General features: G+C 61.5%; 1 protein-coding gene across 1 annotated transcript; it reads left to right on the forward strand.

The window, feature by feature from the left end:
• The first annotated feature begins 1,456 nt into the window (after positions 1–1,456).
• PSD4 (pleckstrin and Sec7 domain containing 4) lies at positions 1,457–24,937 on the forward strand. Its single transcript, XM_050937623.1, has 16 exons — positions 1,457–1,651; positions 8,829–9,979; positions 13,544–13,622; positions 14,067–14,508; positions 15,742–15,921; positions 16,353–16,433; positions 16,933–17,045; positions 17,756–17,814; positions 19,506–19,595; positions 20,268–20,311; positions 20,868–21,034; positions 21,358–21,428; positions 21,854–21,999; positions 22,522–22,666; positions 23,182–23,325; positions 24,222–24,937. Exons 2-16 carry the CDS (start codon positions 8,987–8,989, stop codon positions 24,471–24,473), a joined length of 3,006 nt encoding a protein of 1,001 aa, XP_050793580.1. The 5' UTR covers positions 1,457–1,651; positions 8,829–8,986; the 3' UTR covers positions 24,474–24,937.
• The last annotated feature ends 716 nt before the right edge of the window (positions 24,938–25,653 follow it).

Genomic DNA, 25,653 nt, shown 5'->3' on the forward strand with positions numbered 1-25,653 from the left:
CAGCAGGGTTGCTCTCCAGAAGTCGGTGATGTGGCATGTGGGGTTTCCTCCACGGCAGCAGCGTGGTGGGCAATTGGTCCCCAGACCTCTCCCTGCACGCACCCTCGGCATCACTGGGAGGCCATAGGTCCCTGGTGGCATTTGCAGGTGGCCGCAGCTAGAGACGCCGAGGAACCAGGAATGCTGGGCGGGGAGACGTTGATAACCTGGGGGGGGCGGGGGTGGGGAGAGATCCCAGAACCCTTCAAACTGCAAATGGCACCACATACTAAACCAGTGCAGAGGGAGGGCGTTAGCAGGGCCAGCAGCCCTTGGGCACAGGCCCACCTCGTAAGCCAGGCTGTGTGGCCCAGTGGTTAGCACTCACGCTGGGAGGTTGATGGGGCGGGTGCTTGCTCTACCTGGAGTGGGCAGGCAGAACTGGCCTCGCTCTGCTGTAGCTTCAGCTGGCAGGACCTCTGGGGCAGGGTAGGGCTGGAGGGAAAATTGAGGTGGCTGTGACCAGAGGGCATCTGGGGGAGAGTGTTGCTGTGAGCTTCCTCTGCCTCTCCAGGATCACTCGTTCTCACAGCCGCCCCCCATGAAGAACAGCTCTCCCCTCATCCCCCGCCCCATGGAGTAGCAACCAAGGGCATTGCCCAAAGTCACACAGAAGCTCAGTGGCAGAGCCAGGGGCTGAACCCCTAGTCCAGGACCAGCCTAGTCCAGGAACAGGTGTCCAGCTCTCGTAGGATGGGGCAGGGCGGAGAGATGGGCGCGTGGCTGGAGAGGACCCAGGAGAACTGCTCTGGTGCCGGGGAAGAGCAGTCAGGGCAGTTCCTGTCTGTGTCGGGACGACGGCACGGATGTGTCAGAGCAGGGCAATAGTGCAGGTGGGTGGGATCCAGGCACGGCTTGGCGTGTGCATGTCCATGTCTGTGTGTGTGTGTCTGTGTGTGTGTGTCCGTATGTGCCCAGCCCAGCGTGTGCATGCCTATGTCTGTGTGTGTGTGTTCGTGTGTGCCCGGATCAGCGTGTGCATGTACGTGTCCGGCCCAGTGTGTGCGTGTCCATGTCTGTGCTTGTGTGTCCGTGTGTGCCCGGCCCAGCATGTGCACATCCATATCTGTGCTTGTGTGTCCGTGTGTGCCCGGCCCAGCATGTGCACATCCATGTCTGTGCTTGTGTGTCCATGTGTGCCCGGCCCAGCGTGTGCACATCCATGTCTGTGTTTCTGTGTCCGTGCATGCCTGGCCCAGCGTGTGCGTGTCCATGTCTGTGCTTGTGTGTCCGTGTGTACCCGGCCCAGCGTGTGTGCATCCATGTCTGTACGTGTGCAGGGGGCAGCTAGCCAGAGACCTGCCCCTGTAGGCAATTCCCCCTCTTCTCTGCCCCGCGGCTGCACTCCCAGCAGCTCAGCCGGATTCCTGTCCCCACTGGCGCATGGCGGTAGCCGTGGCAGCGCAGCAGTGTTGGGAGCAGTCAGGACCGTTCCTTGGGGCCTTGCTGTGTGCCCCGAGATTGCAGCCCCCGGGGAACTGCTGCACCTGCCTGAGCGTTTCCTGCCACTGCAGGAGGAGCCGGCTAGTGCTGTGCAGCAAACAGGAAGCCACTGGCTGGCCTCATGGCACCGGAAGCAGGTGAAGGCCGGGCGGCTGCAGGGCTGCACTGGGTGAGTTGTTGTGACACTTCCCAAGTGGTTCTCTTGGGGGCATGGGTGGGATTCCACCAGCACATTCGCTTCCTCTCCCCCGTGCCCGCCGCTGGCAGCGGGCTGGGGCTGGACGGGGTCCGTGGCTGAGCTCTGGTGTGGAGGCCTTCTGGGGGATAGGCCGCATCTGCACGCCCTGAGTGCTGCCGGCTAGGGAGGGCTGGTGCGAGCGGCCCAGCTGCTGCAGGGATCTCTCCACCCCAGCCACAGGGCTGCGGGCCAGGGGCTGGCTCAGCAGGTGTGAGCCAAGCAGGGTGTTGCCTGCTCATGGCCTGGCCTGCTCCTAGCCGCAGGCACGGGAGACCCTCTCTGTAGCGCTCCCAGGCTGGGGTTCTAGTCCCTAGACTCCCAAAGCGTGTGCATTGTTCTGTGTCTGCTCCCTGGGCAGCTCTTCCTACTGCCCGCATGCCAGGGCGCTTTGTCTCCCTCTAGTGACTAGGATAAGGGTCTACTATAAGCGCTAGCTAGTGGAGCCAGTCCTTTGGCTCCAGTGGGAGAGGCTCAGGCTTTTGGTGCAGATGGTCCGAGGTTCATCCCCCCGCTTTTGGCCCAAGTAGGGTTGGTCACGCAGCCTCCAGAGGCCCAGCGCCATGTGCTGCCAATGGGCTGGTGGCCCAGGCTGGCTGGCCGTGAAAGGGCAAGTGGGCCGGCCTGGCCCGTTCTGTGGCAGGAAGAGGCAGTGACCACCTGGTACCAATGGAGGGAAGCGAGCCGGGGGTCGGGGGGGCTGAAATGGTGCTCAGGCGGGCTATGGCCTAGAACCTGGCCTTTCTGCCTCAGGCTGGTGACCCCAAGCAAGGTCCTGGCCACAGGCCAGGGGATCACAGCCACCCAGCTCCCTGCACATCACTGAACGGTGCCAGGGGTGGGAGTGGACGCCCCGGGCAGGGCAGCCAGTCATTAGCACCGAGCTGTGGACACACAAACGAGCAGCTGGTCCTGGAGGGAAAATGTTGGGGGCTAGTGTGACCCAGGCTGCCCTGAGGCTGGTCCTGAGGCTGCCTCTGGCTTCCCTCGGAGTTTCCCTCAGGGGCCCCAGCGGCATCTCCATTGTCATCCCTGGGGAGGCCTGGGAGTGGGAGCAGTTTGAGTGTGCTTGTGACTGCATCGGGCAGGGCAGTGCCTGGGAGACCCCGTACCCTCATCCTTCCCGTGGGGGGCCTCTGCCTGCGGGAGCTGTCAGCTCTGCCAGGGATCAACCCCCTGGTAGATTTCAGCCTAGAAATTGGCATGTCCACAGTGGAGACCCCCACCCCCACACTCATTCCTCTGAAGCACAAAAGCTGGAGGTGCCCCTGGGTGCCCAACAGGGTGGCACAGTGCCGCTGTTCCTCTCCTGCCTGGAGGGGGGCAGGCAGTGGCTGCTCATGCTGCCCCCCTCCCCTCCATGGGAGGTTTTTCCCTTTAACTATAGCCGGGGGGGAACTGAGGGAAGAAGGGTTTGAGCCCAGGTGGCGGGTGGCTGAGCAGCGCCCTTGTGGATGGGCACCGACAGACCCCCGGGTTGGCATCAGTCACAAATGTATCACGGGATCCCAGTGCGATGCTGTGGACAAAGGGCTAATGGGGGGAAGGGAAAGGGGTGTCTCGAGTAGGAGCAGAAAGGTGATTTCGGCACGGCCACAGTCCTGCGTCCCGTTCTGCTGCCTGGGAAGGGTCAGAGAAGAGCCACGAGAAGGATTAAAAGGCTGGAAAACCTGCCTTGTGGTGCTAGGCTGTGAGGGTGTCTGCACAGCAAAGGGAAACCAGCTGGCTGGGGCTGGTTCATCGCTATGTTCACTTCAGGGTCAGGCTTGCGCCCAAGCTCTGGGACCCTCCCACCTCGCAGGTCCTACAGCCAGGACGTCTACACAGCAATGAACCAGCCCCATAGCCCGAGTCAACGGGCACAGGCCAGCCATGGGTGTCTAGGTGCTGTGTAGACAGCACCGAGGAACTCACTCTCTTTAGCTTAGCACAGAGACGGTGACACGGTGTCTACGTGTGGGGAACAGAAAGCTGATAATAAAGGGCTGTTCAGTCTAGCAGGCAAAGGGCTCACACGATCCAATGGCTGGAAGTCAAAGCTAGACACATTCCAACTGGAAGAAAGGTGTAAATGTTTAACAGGGAGGGGAATTAACCCTGGGAGCATCTGCTCAAGGATCAGAGTAGAGTCTCCATCACTGATCATTTCAAACCAGGCCAGGACGTTTTCCTAGCAGATCTGCTCGAGTTCAAACAGGGAGTAAGTCCGGGCCGTTGGAGGGTCGCAGAAAAAACAGCGCCACCGCAAGGCTGATTTTATGCTGCGCAGCACCAGCTTGAAGGGAATTCGGCTCCCGGCTCGGTGCTTGCTTGGCTGCTGCAGTTTGACTGTTGCTATTTGATTGCCAGGAGTTGTCCCTCTCAGAGCCAGGTGGGGCGCGGGATTGCAGGGCGTGTTGGAGCCAGAGCTGGGGGCAGACCCTGCCTAGGGGTGCACCCAGGTGGAATTTAACCAGCCTCGCCTCAGTGAGCAGCCACAGTGCACTGGTGGTTCTGGGGGCTGGAGCCGTTCACCCGCAGGTCACTGGCTGAATGCAGCTGGGCTTAGCAGGGGTTAATGATTCCCCCTCCCCATGGCCCCTAGATGAGCTGCCCAGGTGCCAAACTCACCCCCTGGCATGGCGCTCGGCTGGGCGCTCTCTGGGCAGGGACTGCACTCACTAGCTGTTTGTACAGCACCTGGCCACAACGGGTCCCCCAGCTCTGCCCCATTCTGCCCCAGCAGGACCTGAAATCCCCTCACCCTCTGGGTACTTGTGAGAAGTGACACCAATGCACAGGGCAAGGGGGATTTAGCCCAGCCGCCAACCATGACTTGATTTTGTTTTTAATGTTGCAATTTTTTGGAGGGGGGGTGTAGGAATCTCCCGATTGCTTGGGTGGGGTCTGAGCCATGAGGCTGGAACTTCCAGGGCTGGCAAAACAGCAGGCCCCGCTCCCACCTTGGGACGCCCCCCTGGGGAGGTGGGGACCAATGCCAGCGCTGGGAGAGGGACGCCCCCCAACCACATCTGCACCTCTCAGAGCCACGCTGCTCCAGGGCTGCAACCAAACGTGCCGGAAGCTGGCGAGAAGAGTGTGTCAGCAGCGTGGGGGAGGTAACGCAGAACTCCCCCCCAACTAGCCCCATGGCCTGCCCCAGGGCTGTGGGCTTGGCTGTGGGAGGTGGGGCAGGGAGTGGGTCATGCCTCGCCTTCTGTGCAGCTGTTTGCATGCCCTTAGCTTAGCCAGCAGTGGGAGGCCAGGAGGGCCTGGGCCTGGCTGCGGGGGGGAGAGGGGAGGGGGAGAGCTCTCCCCCCTCCCCGCCCCATTTCTAAACCCTGTGGGCAGGAAGTGTGCCGGCAAGTGACAGCAGCAGAGCGAATGCAGGGTGCGGGGGGAGGAGAGAGCCGGCGCTTTCCCCAGCCACCCGGAGCCAGCAAGGATGGGCAGGTCTCCCCAGGCTCCCCGCCCCCGGGCAGGGGCTGGCCCGCTCCCCAGCGCAGAGAGAAGCCCCTGGTAGGTGCCTCTGGTGGGGGCTGCTGGGCTGGGAGCCAGTGGGAGCTGGCTGGGGAAGGCACCAGGGCCGCTTGGCTTGGAGGGGAAAGTCCTGGCAGGAGCATGGGGGGAGCTCGGAGCGAGTTGTGGGGACCCCAGCAGGGAGTGTGTGGGGGGGAAGGGGATCCAGGGGGCTGCTCCCCCCCCCAGCACTGCTTGCCCCCCCCTCCCCGGCGCTTATGGCTGTGACACGACTCAGGAAGGATGGGAGGAGGCTGGTGGAGCTGTGTCCCTGCCTATGAATGGGGCATCTGTTCCTCCGCTGGTCCGGGTGTGGGGCAGGACAAGACTCACATAGGGGCAGAGAGAGGGATAGACAGAGGCACACACAGACACACACTCTCCCGCCCCCCACCAGACATACCCAGACCCACAGCTGGCCACAGTCCAGCTAGCAGTGAGCTGCCCAGCCTGGGGAACCAGCCACATGTTAGCCCAGCTAACAATAGCAGGGGGTGGCTCGAGTTAGCCACTCAAGATCCAGGCCACCTGCCCCTGGGTCTGGGCTCGGGTGGCTAGCCCCTGCTGTTGCCCCTGCCGCCATGGCCATGCTGCCCAAGCTAGCTGCTCCCAGCACCTATGCAAACATAGACACAGCCATGCAAACAGAGACACACAGACATAGCCATGCAAACAGAGACCCCAGACACACAGACACTTACACACACACACACCCCTCTGCAGACACACAGACAGACATGGATGCACAAGCAAGGCTGGGCACTCATGATGCCCATGGACATTAGCAGGAGCCAGCACCTTGGAAATTGGGCCCAGGGGCACCTGGACAGGCAGCCCCCAGAAGCAGACAGACAGACGCAGAGAAGGGAAGCCAGACACACTTTTGGTCTGGCTGCTCGGGGGTGTTGGTTCACTATCTCCAGTGACCGTGAACTCTGGCTTTCCACTCAGCCTCACACCCCTTCACACTCACTGTGCTGATGGGGAAACTGAGGCAAAGAGAGGGGCAAGGACTGCACCAAAGTGACAAAGGGAGTCAGTGACAAAGCCAGGAAAGGATCCCAGGAGTCCTGACTCCCCAATCAGTGCTCTAGTTATTGGACCACACTGCCTCTTATTTAATCATCCAGCCCCCCGAGCCCATACTTACCTCTTCTGGGAGATTGATCATCTATCCATCCCCATCCACGCCCTCTGTCTGTCTATCTATCTATCTATCTATCTATCTATCCCCATCCACCCTCAGCCTTGCTGCATCCACGGCATTTTTCCTCTTCCAGAGCCGGGGTCAGGGGCAGTGGCCCCAAGTGAGGTGCCGGCATCCAAAGGCGACTCTCTCCCTGTGCTGCTCTGTCTCATTGGCTGCACAGCAAGGCCTGCCCAACCTGTGTTAGTTTCACAAACGCTGCAATTCTTATGTGCTCCCGTGACTCCAGGAGCTGGAGCTTTACAGAGCAGCGAGCCTGTGGGAGAATGGGCTCTTTGCCAGCACCCAGCCTTTTCATAGGAACGTAACAGTTTTGATTAAACTTTGGCCATGCAGCTTCTCAGACCTACGATGGAATTTCTGGTCAGGTCACAGCAGTGAGTGAGTCCCCAGAACAGCCAGTAGCCCAGTGCTCGCAGCACTCACCAGTCAGGTTAGAGACACCCTGAAAATCACAAGCCTGGCTTAAGCATTGGCAGCGCTGCACTCTCAGCTGAGGGCTCCAAGCGCGCTGCGTTTGTACAGCACCCAGCACACCAGGACCATGTTCCACAAGGGGGCTCCGGACGCTGCCCTAATACAGATGACCAGGACACAAGTGCTAATAGTAGAATTCCTCTGGGGTAGTGGTTTTTAATGCTATAGATTAGCAAGCTGGAGCATTCAGTTATGGGAATCTTTTCTATGTGACTGTGTCAGTTCCATATGTCTCTGCTTAGCCGCATAAGCTGGGACTTCACATGCATCAAGCAGGCACCGGAAATGCTGTGGCTGAGTGTAACACTCTTCCGGCTTGGGCTCTGCAATTGTGGTCACTCTCCCAGCATCTGAGTGTGCGCGTGCACAGGCCCGCATGTGCAGCCCTGCAGCTCGGGCCCCTCTGTGAGCTGCTCTCTAGCTAGCTCTCAGTGATCCGGGGCGAGCAGAAATGGAGCCCCCGGATACTAGGTCGGAGGTATCTGTGTGTCTGCGGGCTGGCACATAGGGCCAGCTTCAGGGATGGGAGAACTCTGCGGACTTCAGGGACTCAGGCCTGCAGGTGCGATGCAGGGGCCAAAAGGGCAAATGTGATCTCCGGTGTGTCAGGAATCTCGGGTAGGAGCAGAGCGCTTATTTTCCCTCTGTATTCGGCCCTGGTGCCACCGACCGCTGCTGGGATCATGTGTCCAGTTCTGGTGTCCCCAATTCAGGAAGGATGTTGATAAACTGGAGAGGGGTTAGAGAAGAGCCACGAGAATGATTAAAGGATTAGAAAACCTGCCTGAGAGTGAGAGACTTTCAGAGCTCCATCTATTTAGCTTAACAAAGAGAAAGTTAAGGGGACTTGATCACTGTCTATCAGGGATCAAATATTTCATACTGGGTTCTTCAGTCTGGCAGAGGAAGGTCTCACTTCATGCAAGGGCTGGAAGTTGAAGCTAGACAAATACAGACTGGAAATAAGGTGTAAATTTTTATCAGTGACAGTAATTAACCATGGGAACAATTTACCCAGGCTCACGGTGCATTCTCCATCACGGACCATTTTTAAACCAAGATTGGCGGGACTGAAGTCCTGCAAAGTAGCATCTAGGTTTTGTGCAGTCCTACACCAGGGTGATCTCCATCCCTAGCCCAGACGCCAGGCATTCCCCCTCCAAGTGTACTGCACATTTCTGTGTAGCTTCTACGCTCTGTGGGGCTGTCCTTTCTCCCTGTGTGGTACAGTGTTGAGCGCACTGTGGGGGCCGGAAGCGTGACAGATCACACTCCTTGTCTGAGCACTTCAATGCAGGCCAGTGTCATTATCCCCATTTTACAGATGGGAAAACTGAGGCTTGGAGCAGAGCCATAGTCACCCAGAGAGTTAGTTGCAGAGCTGGGATTAGAGCACAAGTATCCCAAGCACGTGCCCTAGTCACTAGTCTATACTCTGAGTGCCACCAATTCCTAGCTCTTTTCCTCTTTTCCAAAGGAGCTCAGGATCAATGTCCAGATGGGAAAACTGAGGCGTGAGGTAGGTCCGTGACCTATCCAAGGTCACTCAGGCCAGTGGCACAGCTAGGAATTGAACCACTTCCTTTAAAAATGAATTTCTCAGGCAGCTTTTGACGTCGGCAGACGCTGCTGACCAAACAGAAAAAAACCCGCCCTGTGGTGCTCGCGTTTGTCTGCTGCGCCCCCTATGTGTCTGGGTGCCCTATGTGATAAATAGATCGTCACCCCCGTGTACCGTACAAACCCTGTGACCTCCCAGTGGATTTCCCTGCTTTTAGTATCGCTCGTCATTCCTGGGCCGGGTTGCAGTGTCTCTCGCCCCCAGCGGCTCGCATTGGCCTTTCCTGGGGTTGTCTAACGTGCCCATTTCCAGCCCATTTCGTTGAACGTTAACTTGTGGTTTTGTTTGCTTGCCCTCCTTTGCTCCAGGGTAGACCCGAGTGCCATGGGGAGCCTCTCTAGAGAGCCGGCTGCTCACTGCTTAGCAAACAAGCTGGGAGAAGAGCCCACCTTGGCTTAACTGGGCTTTTCAAAGCAAAGTCAGGCGCATCTGCAACCCCAGGGCGTGGTTCCTGGTGGAGGGTGACATGGATCCAGCCAGCCCTTCCAGCCACATGGAGCCCATGGACCTCTTGGCTCCTTGTGCCGCAGAAGCTCCCGGAGGTAGGCCTGGAGAAAGCCTCTTTAGGATTCAAGATGCGATTGTATTCTCCGATCATTACACAGACCTGGGCAGTGCCTTGTACGCCCAGTCCCCCTCGGGCCCGGAGGGCCACGGTGTTGGCAGCTGCTCCTTGGAAGTTGCTGCTGGGGACTGCGAGATGTCTCCGGAAGAATTTGCTGGCCTGGGAGGTGGAGAGATGCTGTGCGCCGTGGGGAATGCATTTGGTTCGGAGATCCCTGCAGTGGAATTTCCACCCCCTCCAGCGGAGAACCTGAATGCTCAGGATGAGGGGAAGGATGACGCTGCCCAAGCACTGTTCTGGTCCGGGATTCTCCAAGCTCAGCTGTGCGTGCTGGACCTGCAAGGGGAGCTGGAGAAGCAAGAAGAGCCTGTCGCTGAGCTAAGCAGCTGGTCCCGGGGCCCTGAGGACGCACTGAGCCGCGCCCCGGCTGCACAGGGCTTGCCCATCTCCGGGGAGCCGCTGGATGAAAGAGCCACCGCAGCCAGCGACAGCGATGACGGGCAAGAGGCCGGCCCAGGGAGGCAGGAGGAGGAGAGCTGGTCATCCGAGGGGGAGGAAGAGCAGTGCCTCTTCTACAACAACCCGCTCTTCCAGGAGAGCCCAGGTCCCGCGGGGCCCAGCCCCTCTGACGGCTCTGCCTTTTGGAGTGCCGCCGACGGGGACCGCACTGGTTCCAGCGATGAGGCCGATGGGGCTCCCCAGGGCGAGTCGGTGTCAGGCAGCCCACGGGAGGAAGAGCTCTGGTGCCCCTTCGCCAAGGCGACTGAACCGGGAGCCGAGGATGAGACGCCGTGCGATTTCCCCGCCTACACGATGCACTGCAGCACTTGGGCCCCCTTGGTGATCACAGAACGGGACATCGACGGGGCCTGCTCAATGGCCGAGGAACTGGAGGTAAGAAGTGAGCAGCCCATTTGCCCTTTGTCAACCTCCTCCGGCGACCAGGCTGGAGGGAGGGGCTTAGTGGAGGGACAGCCCATGTCTCCAGCCCTTACCCCACCCGCTCAGGACAACCTGAGTGATCTCCGTTTGAAGAAAGTCCCCCTCGGCCTGCCCAGCGTGTGCTGGGAATCCACTCCCAGCACTGTGGAGCTGTGAGATTGGGGGGCATGAAGGGACTGTGCCCTCCTGGGTCCATACTGATCTGCAGTATTGACCCCCCTCAGCCCATCCAATCCGACCCGCTGCATAACCCTGGCCAGGGAATGGCACCAGAGGGAATTATTTTCCCTGCTCTGCATAAGCCTAGCAAACCAGGCTGCCAGGGGTCTGGTGGGAGGTGAATTACCTCCAGCGGCGGGAAAAGCCCTCCGCTTGATGTAGGCAGTGCATCTTGGGTGTAGACAGCCTCAGTAATTTGGAGGCGTGGCCCATAGGAACTACATGTCCCAAGATGCAGTGCTCCAGGGCACACTGTTGACTCATATCCAGCTTCTTGTCCACTGTAATCCCCAGGTAGGTTCTGGGGCCATGTAGGGACTTGCCCAGCCCCTGGGGTCAGTTAGAGCTACCTTCGGGCTGCTCCAACTCATGATCTGTTTTTCATAGCATCCAGTGAGCCCTAGGGGTAAAGAACAGCCTCAGTGCAGCACACCCCAGCCATGCCCCCATTCCCCCCCTCATGGGCCCTAGAGGGCAGAGAACAGACACAGTGCAGGGTGCCCCAGCCATGCCCCTGATCTGCCCCCTATTGCCCTGGGGGCAGGAAACAGCCACAGCACAGGGTTCCCCAGCCATGCGCCCGATTTGCCCCGTATATGCCCTGGGGGGCAGGGAATAGCCACAGCGCAGGGTGCCCTGGCCATGCCCCCGTCTGCCCATGTGCCCCGGGGGCAGGGAATAGCCACAGCGCAGGGTGCCCTGGCCATGCCCCCGATCTTCCCCCTATGTGCCCTGGGGGGCAGGGAATAGCCACAGCGCAGGGTGCCCCAGCCATGCCCCAATCTGCCCCCTATGGCCTTAGGGGCAGGGCTCCACACCAGCTGGGGAGGCCATTGCAGAAGCGGAAGCCCGAGGGGGCCATTTACACCTACCCTAAGGCCTGTTCAGTGTGTCAAACCAGTGCAAGAGGAAACCGAGACAAGGAATGGGGTTTGGGCCAACCCCTCAGCACCGGCACCGTGGGGCAGCCCCTGACACGCTGCTTGCCTGGGCTGAATTCTGACCTCAGCTCCATTGAGGGCCTTGATTGCTGGGCCCGTCAGGCCAGGAGCAGGGCAGGAAATGCTAGGGGCTGGGGAGCCCTGCCCTGCCCTAAGCCCTCGGGCCAAGGCTCTATTTTTAAAACTGGCCTGGCGTGGCTGGAGCCTGGCTCCAACAGGGTACTGCTCAGCATGCGCCTTCCTGTGGATTGTTTGCAGCAGTGGCTTGGAACCTGGCCAGTCTCCAGGGTGGGGCTGGACTGGGGATGAGGCAGCTGGGCTGGTGTGTCAGGCTTTGCTGAGGGGAGGGTGTCAGCCATCCTGCCAGGGCAGGGGGGAGTCCATGGAGGAGGGTGACACACATTTCTGGAATATTTCCCAGGAGCAGCCCCCGGCTTCGGGGGCTGCCGGCGGTGACAGGAGAAGCTTGTGGTAGCTCCCGTGTTGGCTTTCCTGCCATTGCAGTGACTGGGAGGGTGACAACCACAGTTGGGGTGCTGAGGCTGGGGCGATGGAGTGGGACTGGGGAGGGAGGGTCCCTTGGGCGAGGGCCAGCACTGCTTTTGGGGTCACTTGGTTCAGGGGCCTGGTTCTCAGCCAAGGGAAGCAGTAGGCACTGAGCGCCTCTGGAGGTCAGACCCCAGTGTGAGACTGAGATGACGCTGCCCAGAGTCTGTCAGTCTACAGGATGCTGCTGGGTTAAACCCGCAGGTGTCAAAACCAGACACATCCCCCGAGCTTTTACTGACGCGGATTGCTAGCGGAGGGAGGAGTTCCTCGGAGCTGGTTCTCACCATTCCCACCTGCACTGGTCATGTTTGTGTTACCGTAACTCTTCAGGGCCCCACTCACAGACTAGCACCCCTCTGTGCTAGGCACTGTACTTGTATATTATTATTAGAGATATTGCAGTAGCATGTAGGCACCCCAACCATGTACCCATTGTGCTAGGCGCTGTACTTTTCTATTGCTATTAGAGTTATTACGGTAGTGCTTAGGTGCCCCAGTCACAGACATGGCCCCCTGTTTTGCCAGGTGCTGTATGTCCCATTTCTCCCTAGGTTCTAGATTCCTGGATGAACTACATCTCCCATGATGCATCATGTCTCACCTCTGAACCATATGCTGTAGCAGGGAAATCATCTGAGTGCAGGTGCATGCTGGGCAATGTAGTCCAGCCAGGGAGGCCCATCCATCCAGCAAAAATGAATAAGAGGTGCCAGAACTATAACTCCCATGAGGCACCGTGGCTCCATAGACAGATGTGGTTGAATGTTTCTGCATTTCTGAATTGACTTTTTTTCTGACCTTTTCATTCTGCAAAAAAATGTCAATATTTTTGTCTTCCGTCCCGATTCAGGAGCAAAACCGATGTTGAAATACCAGGATACTGTGATTTCTGCTCAGATCCCATCCAGCCCTGTGGGTCAGCTGGGGTCAGGTCAGCCTGCCACCAAAAAGGCCAGAGCAGACACAGAGACGGGCAAGGGCTGGGCCGTTGGTTTAGAGAGGAGGAGAAGTAGGGAGATGGCAGAGAGCTATAAAATAGAGTGAGAGAGAGATGGGAGAACAGCAGGCCCTGCCCTATTGCATAATGCCCCTGCCAGGGAACAATCGATGAGTGTTAAAGGCAGCGAATGAAAAACACACACAGGGCCTAGTTAACCTGTGGAACTCCCTGCCACAAGAGATCAGAAACAAAAGAGGCTCAGCAGCAAATCTGGCTTGGTTACTTTCAGTCGTGTTATAAACCCTCCTGCATCAGGGTGTGAGGCAGCCACTCATTACCAGGGCCCAGCAGAAACTTCCCTTCTGAATCCGTAATTTCAGAGTCGGTTATTGTGGAAGTTTTGCTGTTTCTGCGACAGTTGCTGGTGCCAGCCACGGTCGGGGCCAGGAGCGTGGGCCGGAAGTAGAGTGACCAGATGTCCTGATTTTATAGGGACAGTCCCGATTTTTGGGTCTTTTTCTTATATAGGTTCCTATTACCCCTCACCCCCGTCCTGATTTTTCACATTTGCTGTCTGGTCGCTCTAGGCTGGAAGGGCCAGTGCATGTCGTTTCCAGGGAGGAGGATTAAGCAGACCAGGGGATGCGGTGGATTTTCCCTCACTCGGCGTTTTCGAATGGAGATTGGGCATCTCTTTCTACAATCTGGGTGTCCTGGGCTGGACTGTCCACCTGCGTTGAGCAGGAGGCCAGGCTGGATCAGAGCAGCCCCGCCTGGCCTTACCAGCCGACTCCCTGGCCTCTGTTCTGTTCCCAGCAGTTCTTGGGCTCCTGTGGATTTTCTAATGTGTCTTTGCTTGTTCTCCAGGCCCCAGGCCTCCCCCCTGACCAGCTGGCGGATGGAGCCGTCTGCGGCCTCCCGGTTGTCCTGTGCAGCACGGAGTCAGGTGAGTCCTGGGACCATTCGGGGACGAGACGGCTGTTCTACAATCGCTCCTCCCTGGCCTATAGGAGGCAGGGGGCTAGCTGTGAGACCAAATGTGGGGGGCAGACCGTACCCCACCTGCTGCTGCTGGTTCCTGTGCCTCTCTGCAGCAGCTGGTGCTGCCACTGTCCCGGATGACACTGCGCTGGGTGGGCCCTGGGTCTGAGCAAGTCGGGCCAGGCCTGTGTGCCATGCTTAAAGCGGGGGGCCCCTCATATTCTATGGAAAAGAAAGGGACATCACATCTGCCTTCCCCCTACTCCCACTCTGTCCTGCCCCCACCCCATCTGCCCTGTCACGCCAGCAAGGGTCTGGCCCCATATCGCGGGCAGGAGGCTGGCTGGGGCCACAGCAGCAGGGGAGGGGAGCTGTGCTGGGGCCATTGGTAACTGGACTGTCCCTACAGGTCTCAGTGGTGCACTGGACCCGGAGGAGGGCGGCTTGCTGTTTTCGGCTTCCAGCACCTCCTTGGTATCGACCCTGCTGCAGGCCGAAGACTGGGACCACCCTAGCCCCTGCGAGCTCCGGCCTCCAAGTCCCTCTCCGGGCGGAGGCAGCTGGAGCCCCCAGGCCTCGCCGCAGCACACCACGGAACCGGCTCAGCACCAGGAGGCGGATTTGGAGCTGCCAGCTCCTGGCCATGACAGCCTGGCGCCCCCCTGTCTGGTGGCAAAGGCGTCCCAGAGCACTTCCTGCCCACGAGGGGAAGTCACTGCGGCCGAGTCCCCGGCTGAGTCGCTCAATGCGGCGGAGGGGAAGCCGGGCAGCGCAGCGCAGGGGCAGGACATAGAGGAACTACCCCCCATGCCTGGAGATGAGCCTGTGCTGGGGGAGGAGCCCAACCCGGGGTAAGCCAGCTCGCGAGTGGGGCCATGGGGAACCAGACGGGAGGTCACGGGGCTCAGGCAGCCACGACATCCTCCAGCTGTGGTTAGGCGCCGGGGCTGAGCTGAGCTTTGCACTGTGAGGGCATCTGAGATGAGAGCTGGCAGCCATTTGGTGAGCGCTCCGAGAGGGTAGAGATAGCTGAGAGCTAATGGAAACTGCTACCCGTCCGTCCGTCCATCTATCCCTTCCCAGACTCCCCCTTGATCCGTCCCTCCCCAGACCCCCCCTCAATCCATTCCTCACCCGACCCCCCTGACCTCCCCTCGATCCATCCCTCCCCAGACCCCACCTCGATCCATCCCTCACCCGACCCCCCCGACTGCCCATCAATCCGTCCCTCCCGAGACCCCCCTCAATCCATCCCTCCCCAAACCCCCCCTCAATCCATTCCTCACCCGACCCCCACGACCTCCCCTCTATCCATCCCTCCCCAGAGCCCCCTTGATCCATCCCTCCCCAGACCCCACGTTGATCCATCCCTCACCCGACCCCCCGACTGCCCCTCGATCCGTCCCTCCCGAGACCCCCCTCAATCCATCCCTCACCCGACCCTCCCGACCTCTGCTCGATCCCTCCCTCCCAGACTCCCCCACTTGATCCATCCCAAACTCCTCTCAATCCGTCCCTCCCCAGACCCTGGCTAGGATGATTTAGTTGGGGTTGGTCCTGCTTTGAGCAGGAAGTGGGACTAGATATCTCCTGAGGACTTTTCCAACCCTAATATTCTATGACTGCAGGCATGGGCTGCTCCCCAGCCTTACCCCCCTCTTTGACGCACACATGAGCTGATATAGGATTGGCTCACTCCTAATGGGGAAGCAGAATGAGAACCCAGATTCGTTCACTCTCCGAACTGCAGCCTTTGCCCCGTGAGCTGACGAAGAGCACTCAGAGGCAGCAGCAGCAGTAGGACTCTTATCCTTACTTATCCACAGACTCGTGTCTGAGCGCTGCGCACAGAGGGGCAGATCACAAGGCCCCATGCGTCACTTACACTGCCTGAGCCAGACCCCTGAGGCTCAGCGGGTGGGGCCAGACAGAGCTGGGCCTTGCAGCCTGGCACATGGAGCCAGTCCTCCTTCCACCTCTCCCGACAGAAGGCTGGTGCAGGAGAGGGCAGGACTCAGCCATGGGGAGGGGAGTGATGGGAGGGCCCTCCCCCCTGCTTCTGACACCTCCATCCGCCCCCTCAGGTGTCCCAGGCAGGAAGACGCAGGGGAAAAGCCAAGAGATCTGGAAGCGCCGCAGCCCGACGGGGCCCTGCTTGCCAATGGGGCCTCTGGGGACCAGCGGGCTGCTCAGCGGCTGGCAGCGCGGCTCTACCACCTGGACGGCTTCAAGAGGTCGCAGGTGGCCTCCTACCTCAGGAAGAAGTAGGACTTAAGTAACGTTTTGGGCAAGATGGACAGTGTTCTGGAATGTCCCCCGCTGGGAGGGCTGGAGTAGCCAGGAGCTCCCCCCACTGCTAGCACCCTGCCCCACTCCCCACAGTGCCCCCCGCTGGGAGGGCTGGAGTATCCAGGAGCTCCACCCACAGCCAGTGTCCTGCCCTGCTCCCCACAGTGCCCCCTGCTTGGAGATGCCAGGCCTGGAGTAGCTGGGAGCTCCCCCCACAGCCAGTGCCCTGCCCTGCTCCCCACAGCACCCCCTGCTGGGAGAGGCCAGGCCTGGAGTAGCTGGGAGCTCCCCCCACAGCCAGTGCCCTGCCCTGCTCCCCACAGCACCCCCTGCTGGGAGAGGCCAGGCCTGGAGTAGCCGGGAGCTCAGCTCTGCGCTACTCTGATCTGCTTGTGTTGGTTCCCAGCAACGAGTTCAGCCGGCAGGTGGCAGAGGAGTACCTCACCTTCTTCCAGTTCAGCGGGCAGACTCTGGACCGGGCGCTCAGGTAAGGGCACCACAGATCCATCCAGAGCGTTTCCCAGGGGAGCAGCGCAGGACAAAAGCTTGTGGGGAGGGGGGCAGAGGGAGGGGGCACTTGGAGCAGTGCTATTAATTCCTCATCTCTTGCACCGGAGCTAAGGCCAGCCAGAGAGGGCCCCAAGGTGCCAGGTGCTGGACACACAGCATACTGGACAGTCTGCACCCCGAAGAGCTGACAAGCTAAATAGGCCAGACGTGGGGAGGGGGACGGGGATTGGAGCAAACGGCTGATCAGCTCCAAGCAGAGAGAGCTCCCAGGCCACACAGCTCTGGGTCCGGAGAGGCAGAGTCCCTGTTGCACGGGCCTGGGGCCGCAAGGAGCCAGGGACTGTACAAACACACCTGGGGCTGCAGCCGCAGCAGACAAGCGGCGTGCACAGGGTGGGGAGAGGAGAGGAGAGGATCCAGCCAGTCCAGGTGCAGCTGCAAGTCTCACAGCGCGGTGTCTCCTCTGCGATGGGCAGGTCCTTCCTCAAGGCCTTCGTGCTGACTGGGGAGACGCAGGAGCGGGAGCGGATCCTTGGACACTTCTCTAAGCGCTACCACCTCAGCAACCCCGATGCCTTCCCCTCAGCAGGTGAGCTCCCTGGGGCCCCACATCCCCGCCCCAGCTTACAGACACCCTAGGGTCTGATGCACCCTGGGCCTGATGCTGCCACTTACTCCCCACTGGACCGGTGCTGCTCTGTGCCTCAGTTTCACTAACCACACTAGCACAGGCAGGACCATCGTGCTTCTAAAGAGCGGCGATGCACCCCTCCCAGCCCCCGGGCCATTCAGAGTGCTCATGGCACCTGCCACTGAAAGGCAGCCACCTCTGGGCTGGAACCAGGGAGCTGTTTAATGGCACCACAAGGCTGTGGGCCAGTTTAAGACAGGAAGTGAAGAGTGCCGTGCCACAGGAAGCTGCGAGGGTGAGGTGAGGGTTAGGGGCAGAGGCGATGAATGGAGCTGGAGTTTGGCTGGGATGCCTAGGTTTTACTTTGGAGCCCCAGGATGGAGGCGTTTCAAGAGGCCCACTGCCCCCATGCGAATGCCCACGATTGCCCCTACCCCCACCCCAGCACTCAGTAGATGCTGGGGGAGGAGCCATGCCATGGAGATCTGGGATCGTTTGCCAGGGGGCTGCCATGGTGCCTGCATGGGAGAGGTGCCAGGTGGGGCGATCTGTGCCCTGGAGGGCCGTGGGCCTCCCGCTGTCCACACGCAGCGAGCTCTGCAGATCTCTCCTGCCACGGACTCCAGGCCGGCTCCATGCTGAACACACACTCCCTCTCTGCCCCCTAGATGCTGTGCACACCCTGACCTGCGCCCTCATGCTGCTCAACACGGACCTGCACGGGCAGGTGAGCCCACGGGCATGGGGGGAGCTCCGGGGGGCAGCATCTGGCCTGTGTCGATCTGGGCGCCCCTTCCAGCAGGGAGGGCGGGTTCAATGGGGATCTCACCAACCAAGCCCAGAGCATGGCCCGACTGGCCATGCTAGGGCGGTGCCCAGAGCTGTGTGTTTCGTGGGTAAATGGGGTTGGTAACAGGATGTGCCCTCCCCCTGGTGGTTCCCATTGGCTGGTGCTTTGGTGCCAGTGTGCAATGAGTTAGGGGAGCTCAGCCCGTCTCCAGCAGGGAGGGCTCACGAGGGGCAGGGTGAGGACTGGAGGCAGGTGGCTGTGCACGTTCTGGGTTGCAGTGGGGGGGAGGGATGGTCCATCCATCTGGCCCTTTTCGCCAGCGCCACAGTCACTAAGGGAACCGATCGCATGAAAAAGCAAGGCTAAAAAGCTCGTTAGCAAATCGGCAGGCTCAGTCTTGGGGGGGACAGGCCTCCAGTTAGCACACACGTACGTGGACACAGGCTCCGTTATCTCGCACATACTTGCATGTGCATGGCCATCTGGGTGCTTGCCCAGGTATGTGCTCATGGGCTTGTGCTAGCGTATGCCCATGTCAGGGGGAAGGGAGATCCATGGAGCTGGGGCTGCCCGCTGGTTTGGACAGGCATTTCGCTTTGCTGGGTGAGTCTTCTTGTCCCTGGTCACACACAATTCCAGCACTGCTCAAGGGGCCCATTAGTCTTCGGCTGATCTGGGGAGTTGGGCAGTGTGGTGACTGGCCCTGCAAACTCCCCTTTTCCTGCTGCTCTGGGAGCCACCCCTGGTGCCTGGCGGCACCCAGCTGGGCCCCTGGCAGCTGTTCTCCATGGGACCCCAGGCCTCTTACCCGGGAGGAGCTGTGCCCGTGAGTCACACCCTGGGTCGGGGGAAGGTCACCTCTGAGAACAGTGCCCCCCACCCAGATGTGTCATGGCTCCATGCTGCTGCTCCAGGGTGAAATGCTGTGTGAATGTGGGCACAAAGCCCTGGGTGTGCATGCCGCATGGGCTGTTTGCCCAAGAGCAGGCATGTGTGTGAACAGGGGAGTGCCTGTGTGCAGAAACAGGGCGTGGAGGGGTGTGCCCAAGTAGGCTCCAGCACAGACCTGGCCCCCGGACTCCTGGGTTCTGCTCCTGCCTGCCACGCCCCTCTCGCTTTGTGCTCTTAGGGGCAAGGAGCGACTTTGCCTGTCACTGGGACAGCCACGTTGTCACAGGCAGGCTAGCGGAGCGAGGGGTGCAGGGCCTACCCCCTAGCTGAGTTGTCAGCCTGCAGGATGGAACCGTGGGCCCCTCCTCCGTCAACCTGTGTCTGTGGTCCTGGCCAGCACTAGAGGGGGCCAGACATGGCACTGCTGCCCTCTGCTGGCTGGATGTAGCATCATGTAACAGTGTGTCATAGCTCCGGTGCAGCTTCTCTCCAGGGCTCCGGGAGCAGCAGGTTCTGAGTGCTAGAAAGATTATTTGGCTCCATTATCCAGGCTGTGGGAGGTCAGTGCTCCTGCCCCTGGGGCCAGCCCTGGCCTAGGGTGGGGCCATGTGTGGGGGCCATGTGCACTGGGCAGCATTGAGTGCCCCGTGGGCACAAACCCAGCCCTGTTCTCACTGTGATCCGTGTTTCTCCCACTCTGGTGCGCGTGTGGCATCATCGCCCCCTTGTGGCTGCAGAACATCGGCCGCAGCATGACCTGCCACGAGTTTGTAACCAACCTGGATGGCATGAGAGATGGGCAGAACTTCCCCAAAGATCAGCTCAAGGTACCAAGCCCCTCGGCCAGGCGAGCTGGCGCCACTGGCTTTGAGATCTTCCGGCCGGCATGCTAGCTGAGGTCCTGGCATACCCGATACCTACCCAGCTGTGTGTCCAGCCATTGCACCGTCCATGCAGTCACCTATCTGTCTGTCCATCCTATACAGATCTATCCATCCACCCCCGTATCTATCTATCCCCCCACACACACACTCTATCTATCTATCCCCATACACCCCCTCTAGCTATCTCTACGTATCCCTGGCACCCTGCCCCCAGTGTCTCAGTGCTGCATGGGGTGGGGAGGGTAACAGGGCTCCGCGTGGCCCTGTGTGTGCGGGAGGAACGTGGCTAATCCCAGAGCCCAGGCCCATTCCTAGAGTGCTGTTGGGGAGATAGCCCATGGAACCACTGTGGGGTCGCAATGATTGCAGCGAGGGTGACACTCCCCTAGATGGGGGTGTCCAGCCGTCCCAGATAGGGCTGTCTCTGCAGAGGGTGGCATTTGCAGCAGCAGACAGTCTGGCAGCGGAACAGCCCTGCCTGGGATAGTGCCGGAGGGAGGCAGGGACTCCCAGCTGTCTTGCTGCTAGGGGGCTGCGTGGGGCCTTCCCCAAGCATGGGGCGGGGCTCTCACGGGGGTGTGTGGCCCCTTTGATACCCTGTTGCTCTCCTGGCAGGCCCTGTACTACTCCATCCGCAACGAGAAGCTGGAGTGGGCCATGTGAGTACCCAGGGCACTGCCAGCCTCCCACTGCCCCTGCTGCCTGCAGTGGTCCCTCCCGGGAGCTATATAGTCTGGTCCAACCCCCATTCCACCCCATGGATCAATGGCATGTTACATTCTGATGGCGGGGGGGGGAGCCACAACCTTTCTGACCATGGTGGGATGAGTAGGAGCCACGGCCTGATCCGTTCTGACCATTGGGGGAAGGTTAGGAGTCATGCCATTATGACAGGGAGATAAGGGGGAGCCATGGTCTGTTTCATTCTGACCATAAGGAGGGTGGGCAGGAGCTACAGCCTATTCCATTCTGATAATAGGGGAGTAAGGGAGAGCCATGGCCGGTTCCATTATGATGGGGAGTAAGGGAGAGCCACGTCAGTTCCATTCTAACCACGGGGGGGTTGCAGGAGCCATAATACATTCCTTTCTGACCATGGGGAGGCGAATGAGGGGGGCGTGGGGACAAACCCCGGCCTGTTCCATTCTGACCGGGGGGAGGAGGGCATTGTGCCAGCCCAGCCTGTGATGCTGGGCTCCGTGACTCCTCCTGCAGGGATGAGGAGGAGCTGGTCAGCGCCCTGACGCCCCGGCCACCCAGCACCCCGTCCAGCCGGAAGAAAAGTAACCCCTTCCTGACGCTGACCCAGGATGCCAAGGCCACCACGTACAAGGAGGGGCAGCTCGCCCGCAAGGTGCACGCCGAAGCCGACGGCAAGAAGAGTGAGTGTCGTCCGTCTCCCCAGCAACCAGCATGCGGGGAGTGACATCTGTTGCCTGGCAGTCAGCATGCAGGGAGTGATACTTGGCAACCTGTATGGGGGCGGGAGTGACACCCGTCACCTGGCAACCAGCACAGGGTGTGTGATGCCTGTTGCCCCAGCAACCAGCCTGTGGGGGGAGAGGGGGGAGAGAGAGAGACGTGTCACCCTGGGAAACAAGCATTGGGGGGTGACACCCATCACAGGCTGGGGCAGGTGGAGCTTTCATCCTCCCTGGGGCGGGAGGGGCTGGGATCTCACCCTGCATGACCTTTGCCCTTCCAGCACCCTGGGGGAAGCGAGGCTGGAAAACCTTCTACACAGTGCTCAAGGGAATGGTGCTCTACTTCCTCAAGGTAATGCTAGGGTCCTGCTGGGGGTGCAGAGAGGGGTGGGCAGCGCCGTGGGGCTGGGGGCGCGGGGAGGCATGGGCAGTGCCGTGGGGCTGGGGGCGCGGGGAGAGCAGCCCTTCAGGGTCTAATCCCCAGCCCCTACCTCGTGGCTGGGGGGCACCATAACTAAAGTGGCTTTGTGGGCTGTTTGTGGCTCAGATCCATGTCTCCCTGATGGCCAACAGGAGCCCCCAGCAGACACCAGCCAGGCCCAACACCCCTGGCCCAGCCCACGGAGCAGGAGCCGCCCTGGGAGTGGGTCCCTGCTGTGGGGCACAAAGGGCAGGCAGTGGGGGGTAGACAGGCTGTGCCGGGGCGGGGCTAGGGCTCCGGACAGGGCTGTCTGCTCCTGCCTCTTGGCTCATGTGTCGTGTGCCCCTCCCCTGCAGGACGAGACCCGGGCAGAGGCTCCAGGCATGGAGGAGCCGATCGGGGTGCACCATGCGCTGGCCGAGAGAGCCTCCAAGTACAACAAGCGCCCACATGTCTTCCGCCTCCAGACGGCCGACTGGCGCGTTTTCCTCTTCCAGGCTCTGTGAGTGGCCCCCCAGGCATGGTACCTCCCAGCCTGGGTACACTGCCCCCATCCTGGGCATGCTGTCCCATTCCCCCACCCCAGGCACGAAGTCCCCCACCCTGCCCTTCTCCCCTGGCCAGGGCACATTGCCTCCCAACCCATCCTGGACACGCTGACCCCACCATGGGCATGCTCCTCCCCTGCCCTGCCTGGGCACTCTGCCCCCGCCCCCACACCCCAAGGCACACTCTCCCTGCTCCTTTACCTCAATCCCCCGTGTCCTGGGGCCTGCTGCCCATCCACCCCAAAGGCACTGCATGTTACATGGCTCTGCCCTCATAGCTGGAGCTCTGCCCATGCCCCTCACTTCCGACCCGCAGCCCTCACTACACCCACCTTGGGAGATGAACATAGACTGGGACCCAGCCGAGGCAGCCGGCCAGAGCCTTAACCCCGGAGGGTGTCTGCTCCCGCGCAGGCCCCAGTGGCGCTGCCTCCTCCCAGAATCCACCCCCCAGTCTCTCCCTCTCTCCTTCCCAGAAGCGCCGAGGAGATGAGCTCCTGGATCTCCCGCATCAACCTGGTGGCCGCCATGTTCTCGTCCCCGCCCTTCCCGGCAGCTGTCGGCTCCCAGCGCAAGTTCATCCGGCCCATCCTGCCCACGGCACAGTGCCGCAGCTCCCTGGTGAGTTCCCCAGCGCTGCCACCCTTGGGCATGGGGCAGGGCTGCCCCCAGCGACTGCCAGCCATGGGACTCCCCAGTGATGGGACCCCCAGGGCCCTCAGTGACTCCCAGCGATGGGACCCCCAGGCCCATCAGTGACTCCCAGCCACAGGACCCCCAAGCTCCCTCAGCGATTCCCCAGCAACGGGACCTCCAGACCACCTGGGGGTTTTCTCCCCAGCCTGAGGGGCTCACTGACAGGGGCATCTTCCTTGGCTCAGTTTTGCCCCCTGGTGCCACCCCTGAGTGCCCTCCCATGGGCTCTGCCCCATCATGGATTTGTGGGCCCATTAGCACCATAGGTAGTGACTGGATCAGCTTCCCGGCTCAACCCATGGCGGCCCCATGCCCCATGCCCCATGGATTGGCTGTTTGTCGTGGCCATCCCTCCGTCCCCAGTGGCTGTGGTTCCCTGGGTGGGGGGAGGACTCCTGCGGGTGCGGGGGGGCTCCTGGACTGAGCCCATGTCCCGGCAGGAGGAGCAGCACCAGGCCCATGAGGCATGCATGGACAAGTTCTCGGATGAGCTGGGTGAGCACCAGCGGAACCTGCCCGACAAGCGGGGCCGGGGCCGCGACCTGGAGGAGTATCGGCTCAAGAAGGAGTATCTGCTCTATGAGGTGGGTACTGCCCTGGGGGTGGGCACAGGCTGGGGCCGGGCAGAGAGGTTGCTGTGTCCTCAGTAGGAATGGCTCAGAGCCAGGGGGCTCAGCTCGGGGTGCCGTGCTGCCAGGGGAGGGGGATCAGCAGGGGGCACTGGGCTGCCGGGGGAGGGGCGAGGGCTCAGCAGGTGGCGCTGGGCTGCCCAGGGGGGAGGGGAAGCTCAGCAGGGGGCGCTGGGCTGCCGGGGGAGGAGCAGGGGCTCAGCAGGGGGCAGTGGGCTGCAGGGGGAGGGGCGGGGGCTCAGCAGGGGGCACTGGGCTGCCGGTGGGCGGGGAGCTCAGCAGGGGGCACTGGGCTGTCGGGGGAGGGGGCGGGGGCTCAGCAGGGGGTTCTGGGCTGCCGGGGGAGGGGCGGGGGCTCAGCAGGGGGCGCTGTGCTGCCGGGGGAGGGGCGGGGGCTCAGCAGGGGGCGCTGTGCTGCCGGGGGAGAGGTGGGAGCTCAGCAGCGGGTGCTGGGCTGTTCAGGGGGAGTGAGCTCAGCAGGGGGAGCTGTGCTGCTGGGGGATGGGTGGGAGCTCAGCACGGGGCGCTGGGCTGCCGGGGAGGGGTGGGGCTGGGGGCTCCAGGGGCAGGGGCGGCTCCAGGCCCCAGCATACCAAGCACATTCTTGGGGCATTAAGCTGCGGGGGGCGCTCTGCCGACGCTGCGAGGGCAGCAGGCAGGCTGCCATGCTTGGGGCGGCAAAATCCCTAGAGCTGCCCCTGAGCAGGGGGTGCTGGGCTGCAGGGGGAAGGGAGGGGACCTAACACTGAAGGGAAGATCACAGGGCATCCCAGGTGCGGCCGTTCCCCTGCTGGCACGTTGCCTCCCAGAGCTGGCTGCAGCCAGGGCTCATGCTGCGCTCACCCTTGCAGAAGCGCCGCTACGAGACCTACGTGAAGCTGCTGGAGGCGCGTCTGTGCGGGGGCTCCGAGGCGCTGGAGCAGTGGGAAACACGGCTCGGGGGTCCTGACTCAGCCGACGAGGGGCTCGGCCTCACCAAGTCGCACTCCAGCCCCTCGCTCAACCTGGACCCGCCGCCCACTGGCGTGAAGGTTAAACGCAACATCTCTGAGCGCAGGACGGTCCGCAAGATAATCCCCAAGCGCAACAAGCAGCTGCTGTGACCCCCCCCTTCCCATGGGGCGCCCAGGGACACCCCTCGGGCACTCACCCCAGCACAAGGTACGAGCCGTTGCCCGGACTGGAACCTGAGGCTCATACACGACGGCACCGACAGCACAGAGCCCCCAGGTGGCGCCAGCATCTCAGCAATGGGGGGGCAAAGGTGGCACCCAGAGTGGGTGGCCCCCTGGGGGGTCCCAGCCCAGGACTCTGAGCCCCCCCTGCCCTTGGAATGGGAGGAGCACTGAGCCCTGCCCATGTGTCCCCCCCAGGAGGCAGCGCTGCCTTGATGGACCTGGGCTGGGCTGAGCTGAGCTGGGGGACACCTGACACAGGACGGTACATCCTGCCAGCTGAGCTGGGCTCTGGGGGCCCCCCGGGGCGCCACACCCCCCAGGCCGGCTCCTGATTCCTGTTCTCACAAACTGGAAGCCGCCAGAGCAATAAACCAGAGTGAGCTGTGGAACCATGCCCAGGCTGCGTGGGGATGGGCGGGGACATGGGGCTGTTCCCCACCTGAGCAGTGTGCCCCATGTCATGGGGGCAGCAGGGCAGAGGAGAGGGGGGACTGCCAAACCCATCGGCCTGGCTTGGCAAAGCCCTGCACTGCCTTATCACCTCGGGCCCAATCCTGCAGCTGGGGCTGGGCAGGATGTCGCACTGATGGGTGATGGGCCCTACTGCTGCTGCAACGCCCAGGTGATGGGTGCCGGATGGATACGGAATTCCTCCCCTCCCCCCCCTCCGGGCCAGAGCCAGGCAATAGGGCCCCTCCCGGGCTGGAGAGCCCTCGAGTGCTCACCAGGGCGTAGCTGAGCTGCGGGGGCGGGGGCAGCATGATGGGAAGGAGGGGGGAATGAAGAGCATCGCTGGAATTTGGAGGTGCCTGGGCACCTGGGCTGAACCGGCCCCAAGGGAGCCGCCTGGCCCAGCCCAGCTGGAGGCTGCAGCCAGGAGGGGCTGGGAGCCAGGGAGAGAAGGCCCCGGCTACCCCACCATGAGCTGCCCCCTAGCTCTACCAGTGCCCCTCAAGCCCGACCTGCAGCCCCCTGCTAGCCCAGCCCTGCCCATACCGGGCAGATGGTGCTGGTCTCCTATCCAGCTAGCTGCTCCCCTCGTTCTGTGGCCCCTCCCCCAGCCCTGACTGCCCCCTGGGCTCTGGCAGTGCCTGGCCGGGGTCTC

The sequence above is a fragment of the Gopherus flavomarginatus genome, chromosome 2, assembly GCF_025201925.1.
Source record: "Gopherus flavomarginatus isolate rGopFla2 chromosome 2, rGopFla2.mat.asm, whole genome shotgun sequence".
NCBI classification, from domain to species: domain Eukaryota; kingdom Metazoa; phylum Chordata; order Testudines; family Testudinidae; genus Gopherus; species Gopherus flavomarginatus.

Bases quoted from the DNA above. Each gene is read 5' to 3' on its own strand.
- PSD4 (XM_050937623.1), top strand. From the start codon at position 8,987: ATGGATCCAGCCAGCCCTTCCAGCCACATGGAGCCCATGGACCTCTTG. The intron at 15,922-16,352 runs GTAGGACTTAAG...GTTGGTTCCCAG, and splicing joins GCCTCCTACCTCAGGAAGAA to CAACGAGTTCAGCCGGCAGG. The intron at 17,046-17,755 runs GTGAGCTCCCTG...TCTGCCCCCTAG, and splicing joins CGATGCCTTCCCCTCAGCAG to ATGCTGTGCACACCCTGACC.